The 4613-nt window shown below is 37.2% G+C and overlaps 1 protein-coding gene and 1 long non-coding RNA gene across 3 annotated transcripts; one reads left to right on the forward strand and one right to left on the reverse strand.

The window, feature by feature from the left end:
* Nucleotides 1-451: 451 nt before the first annotated feature.
* Nucleotides 452-2823, reverse strand: LOC123180764 (bidirectional sugar transporter SWEET3a). Of its 2 annotated transcripts, XM_044592899.1 has the most exons (6): nucleotides 2701-2823; nucleotides 2591-2627; nucleotides 2282-2504; nucleotides 1202-1363; nucleotides 816-935; nucleotides 452-744 (listed from the first exon to the last, which is right to left on the reverse strand). In XM_044592899.1, exons 1-6 carry the CDS (start codon nucleotides 2735-2737, stop codon nucleotides 583-585), a joined length of 741 nt encoding a protein of 246 aa, XP_044448834.1. In that variant the 5' UTR covers nucleotides 2738-2823; the 3' UTR covers nucleotides 452-582. The 2 variants fall into 2 exon arrangements, with proteins under 2 accessions (XP_044448834.1, XP_044448833.1); XM_044592898.1 differs by lacking the exon at nucleotides 2701-2823 and having other exon boundaries at nucleotides 2282-2644.
* Nucleotides 2770-3936, forward strand: LOC123180765 (uncharacterized). Its single transcript, XR_006491232.1, has 2 exons — nucleotides 2770-3410; nucleotides 3562-3936. It is a non-coding gene; the product is annotated as an uncharacterized lncRNA (long non-coding RNA).
* The last annotated feature ends 677 nt before the right edge of the window (nucleotides 3937-4613 follow it).

Consider the following 4613-nt stretch of genomic DNA (forward strand, 5'->3'; position numbering starts at 1 on the left):
ACTGGTTAGATATAAAACAATGATATCCCCCGCCCCCCCGAAATGTAATATACTTGCAATTATTTGTATTTTTATCATGGAACGCCTTTTTGTCTTGTCACCGTGTTTTTCCATGATTGAGATAAACTGCATCGAATATTCATACATAAACTTGCTGTTGCCGCTTGTCTACGAATCGTTACTAATTCAATAATATAAGCGGCTAGCAGTATGTGGCAATGGTGTGGTGGTTCATTAATCAACAGTAATTCCATTGACGTATGCAAGGGTTTTTTTGTTGCTATCATCCCAACTTAACACATGATGATTGCAAAGAACATTCCAATTGGATGCCCTGTGAACACATCCACTGCTAGTCAAGTCAAGCTGTGTATGCATATCTAATTTCTGCAATGTGTGACCATGGGACATTGCAGCCACCTCATTAGCAAATTATTTAGATCTGCAATAGTTGACTAGGAATATAATATATGATAATCTGAACACTATTATTTTCTCCTCGCATTATGCGGTTACAAGACACACTTTGTCCAGCGAAAAGAAAATGTATTTGTTACTCAAAATGGTAGTTTAGGTCTCAGATTATGGCTTTTGTCCCTTCGTGTTGTCTTGACTAGTTACAACTTTCAGTTCGTCTGCTTGCTCAATATCAGGATTCGTCTTGGGTGCTTCCTTGCATTTGCTGTAAATGCAGTACACGACCAACTGAAGAATACCCATTAAGCAGCCAATGAAGCTTGGTGCCTTTACAAGAAAACAAGTATGTCAGCATAATTTATATATTTTATTGTTCTAAAGTTTCTTTCTGTACTAACCGTGAGAAAAGGATCCTTTCCAAGGAGCCCATACAGCAACCAGAGTAAACTTGTCAAGAAGCTAAACAATGACAAGTAGAAAGGCATGAACTCCACGCTTTTCGTCCTGATAACTTGTTTCTGCAATGTTGGATAAAAAGTTAATTTTCTTGCCATGCCTTCTGTCTAACTGAATATATTTTTTCTGAAGTACTTTGGAAACTGATATAAGTTCATTGAACCATTTTTAGATATTGTGGAACATACGATATTTTATACTACTTATCACATGCGTTTGTGGATCATTCTGTCAGGCTTAGAACGTTGTTGCAAATCATTATGATGAAACATGTTGTTCTTTTCTCTGTGAATCATAGTTCAGGAAGCACGCTAATAACAGTACTCACCACAGCTACCAACGGAGAGCCATACATTAATATGGAAGCCACCAAACCAATGCTACCGACAAATACTTTACGCATTTGGTGGGTGTGGAATGAGAAAATTGAGAAAAATACAGCCATGCCGAAGATGATTAGAATTGGAGATACCATCATCATGACAAGCTTCTGCAAAAGATTGCCAGTTAAGTGTTAGGATTACTAATGGATAATAATTCTTATAACATCATATACGCATCTAAACAGCGAACTACTCGCCATTTTAATTATAAGATTTTAACTACAATCGTGAAATAGTACCTATAAAGCCTAGGGGTAACTATGAAATAATATATTCTCTTTTTTGCATCAGAAGGCTGGTGTTTGGTCCTCCTTACATGGTTCAGCAAGAGTGAAAGCGACATTTTATAAATAGAAACATAAAGTGCTCTTGTCCTTAGTCAATCATGCTTACAACTAAGCATAAAGTGTTATTGTCCTTAGGCAACTATGCTTATAATTTACAGATTTATGTTCTTAAATTCACTACTCACTAAGTCACTAGTAACTAGATTCTTTTCCTTCATTTCCCTAAACAATAACTGTTGCTTTTTCCAAATCATATTTACAATGAAGCATCTGGTCCCCGATGATAGAGACTATCACTATATTACTTAATTGCGTACCTACACATGTATACAACCTCTTCTGTCACATTAATATGCAAGAGTTAGGCCTCAGTACATGTTTATGTTTAGAGATAAAAGAAAATTAACAATATCTGATTGAGATTCTGTGATTATTATATAGCTTATGAATTTCCAATTTATGTGAATGTGATAAATTAGGAGTAAATATGTGCTTATTGCTTCTTATCATTTCGTCCAGGGAAACAAGGCTCTCACTTCTACTTTCGTAGTTTTGCTGATTCAATTTATCATTTCCAAGCAAGGTTGTTGCCTTTGTATATAGTTGTATATATCAACTATGATATGCTAATGGAAATGAACACGAAATTTTGACAGACACTGGCATCCATATTTTCTTACCGCAAAGTTACTGACATGCTAATGGAAGGAGAATCACAGATCTTGAGAAATAACTTACCTTTTTCTCTCGTGGTGCAAACCATATGTATATACTGATAAATGTGCTTTCAAAGAGCACTCCTAGTGAGCTGATTCCGGACAGAGTCCAATTCTCCCATCCAGAGCTCACTACTGGAAGACCGTACCAAGTATATGTGAGGCTGCTGAACAAAGTTAAGATATATGGTATGCATGAGTATTCTTCTACACTGCCCTTCTTTATCACTCTTCTGAATGTCAATCTGGGAAACACAGTAAAATGGAAAGTGTTATGCAATGCATCATATACTCTAAGCTGATCATAGGAGTTTATGATATAGGCATGTACATTGGTGCTGCATAGAGGAGAAAGCAGACTACACTTCCTGCAAGAAAAGACCATGATGGAGTTAAAAGAGGAAGCAAACTAGTTGGAGTAGCTAGTGAATTGAAAAATACCAATAATCCCCGTTGTTACGTGGAGGTCAGGAAACATTCTTTTGGGCTGAAGGTTTTATCTTGCCACAAGAACTAGATTTGCCCAGGGTTCGTAGTTTATAACAAGGGGCACGCTATTTATAATGCACGATGGGTGTTTAACGTGTTGGAAGAAGAAGATATTGCCCAAACCACTAGGTGGAATATCAGTAGGAGGCCCACATACTTCCCTTATTCATACGAAACACGGCACAATTTTCAGCAAGACCGCAAACGTCAAGTAAGGGTGAAATGGACATACATGTTTTTTGCTCAGAATCCAGTTAATTATTCCAGCCATGTACCTAGAAGAATCTCAAAAGCTTTTATGTTTGATGCTGGTCCATGCACCCATGTTGGAGAATCTGGTATGTTATAGCACCTATTCCATCTATAAGATAGCGAGATATGGTGTCCAACTGTTGGATTTGCTTGATTATGAAGATATTGAGAAACATCAAAATGTCTCATTAGCTTCTGTTGCTAACAAGCGGCAACTGTTGATCCACAGGAAAAAAGAAGGGTGACAATCGTTGGTGTCTTTTGTTCTTCACTTTTTCCATACATGTTAAGAAGCATCCATACATGTGATGTATCATGCATCATTATCTGATCACGGAACAGTTCTGTTATTCCGGTAAAAGGACCGATACATTTGCTCACCATTCGTAACGAGCAACTGCATTTTTCTGGTAAAATTTATATTTATTAGATATTCTGATGCTGCTTGTTAAGCTCTAACTAATGTAATGATCCCGAGTAAATGTTCTTATGATAACTTACTGATTCATGTTTGGTTTTCCTCTTATTAATTTGTGTGTTTCTTGCCAATGCAACCAAAAGACCGATCTGATGGAAGAGACTAGTCAATGCATCAACACTCCCCCTCAAGACCTCTTGGCTCTGATACCATGTAGAAGTGGGTGCTCTAGCCAATGCAACCAAAAGACCGATCTGATGAAAAAGACTAGGCAATACAACAACAATGAGCATTCTGTGGTTCTCTTGCAGTGCGAATTGTCACTCATGGAATGATTCTTGTGGCTGTTTCGCACGATCATATGTAATCTGTCTGCTGTTTCGCATGTTGGTTCACATGATCATATGTAATCTGTCTGTTGTGCACGTTGTATAATGCAACCAGTGTTATTGTCATTGATGATAGAATATGCTGTAGAATACCAGTAATCCTGAATATGTGCTAAAGTTGCCACGCTACGTATAAAATCTTCAACGACAAGCATTTGATTCCAAGAAAAGGCGACTGTCATGCAGATAAGCATACATTAGAGGTTGAGCATCTATTTCGTGTGGAGGGTGGATGTTGCGTAATTGCTTGTGTTTTTTCTTTCTTTTCGTGTTTCATTGTACCAAAAAATCGCTTTCCTCCCCGTGAAGCCGAAAGTCCCTATAAACCACCTGTATTTTTTGTTTCTTTTGCTTTCTATACTAAACTGTCATTATAATTTGTGTGTAGTGCTTCAGTTTGAAACCCTTTCTGAACTTGAAAATTATCTTTACAGGTCATGAAGCCACCAAATTTATATTTTCCAGTTTTTCATTGACTCTTAATGCACTACAGAGGACCGCGTTACTGGAGGAGACACTAAGATCTGAAGCGTGAATATATCTGACAAAGGAACAATAGCTTTATTCTTATAGAAGAACTGATGCTGTTATGACTACCATTAATTCTAGCAGACGAATAACCACAATTTGTCTTATAAGAGCAACCTATGTATTTTAAGTAACAGGTAGGCACTCTGATGCCGACGGTTACCCCATCACAATATACAAGTGGTCATTTTGATCGTGGTTTTTGGTAACAAAAGGACATGAAAAAGCTGTAGCAAGTTTTATTCCATTAAGATAACATTTCTTCTACATTGTGTGGC

This window comes from Triticum aestivum, chromosome 1D, assembly GCF_018294505.1.
Source record: "Triticum aestivum cultivar Chinese Spring chromosome 1D, IWGSC CS RefSeq v2.1, whole genome shotgun sequence".
Lineage (NCBI taxonomy): Eukaryota > Viridiplantae > Streptophyta > Magnoliopsida > Poales > Poaceae > Triticum > Triticum aestivum.

Coding starts and splice junctions, on each gene's coding strand:
- LOC123180764 (XM_044592898.1), bottom strand. CDS start 2,644: ATGGTCTTTTCTTGCAGGAAGTGTAGTCTGCTTTCTCCTCTATGCAGC. Junction 1,364..2,281: donor TTGCACCACGAGAGAAAAAG/GTAAGTTATTTC, acceptor AATCTTTTGCAG/AAGCTTGTCATGATGATGGT. Junction 745..815: donor GAAAGGATCCTTTTCTCACG/GTTAGTACAGAA, acceptor TTTCTTGTAAAG/GCACCAAGCTTCATTGGCTG.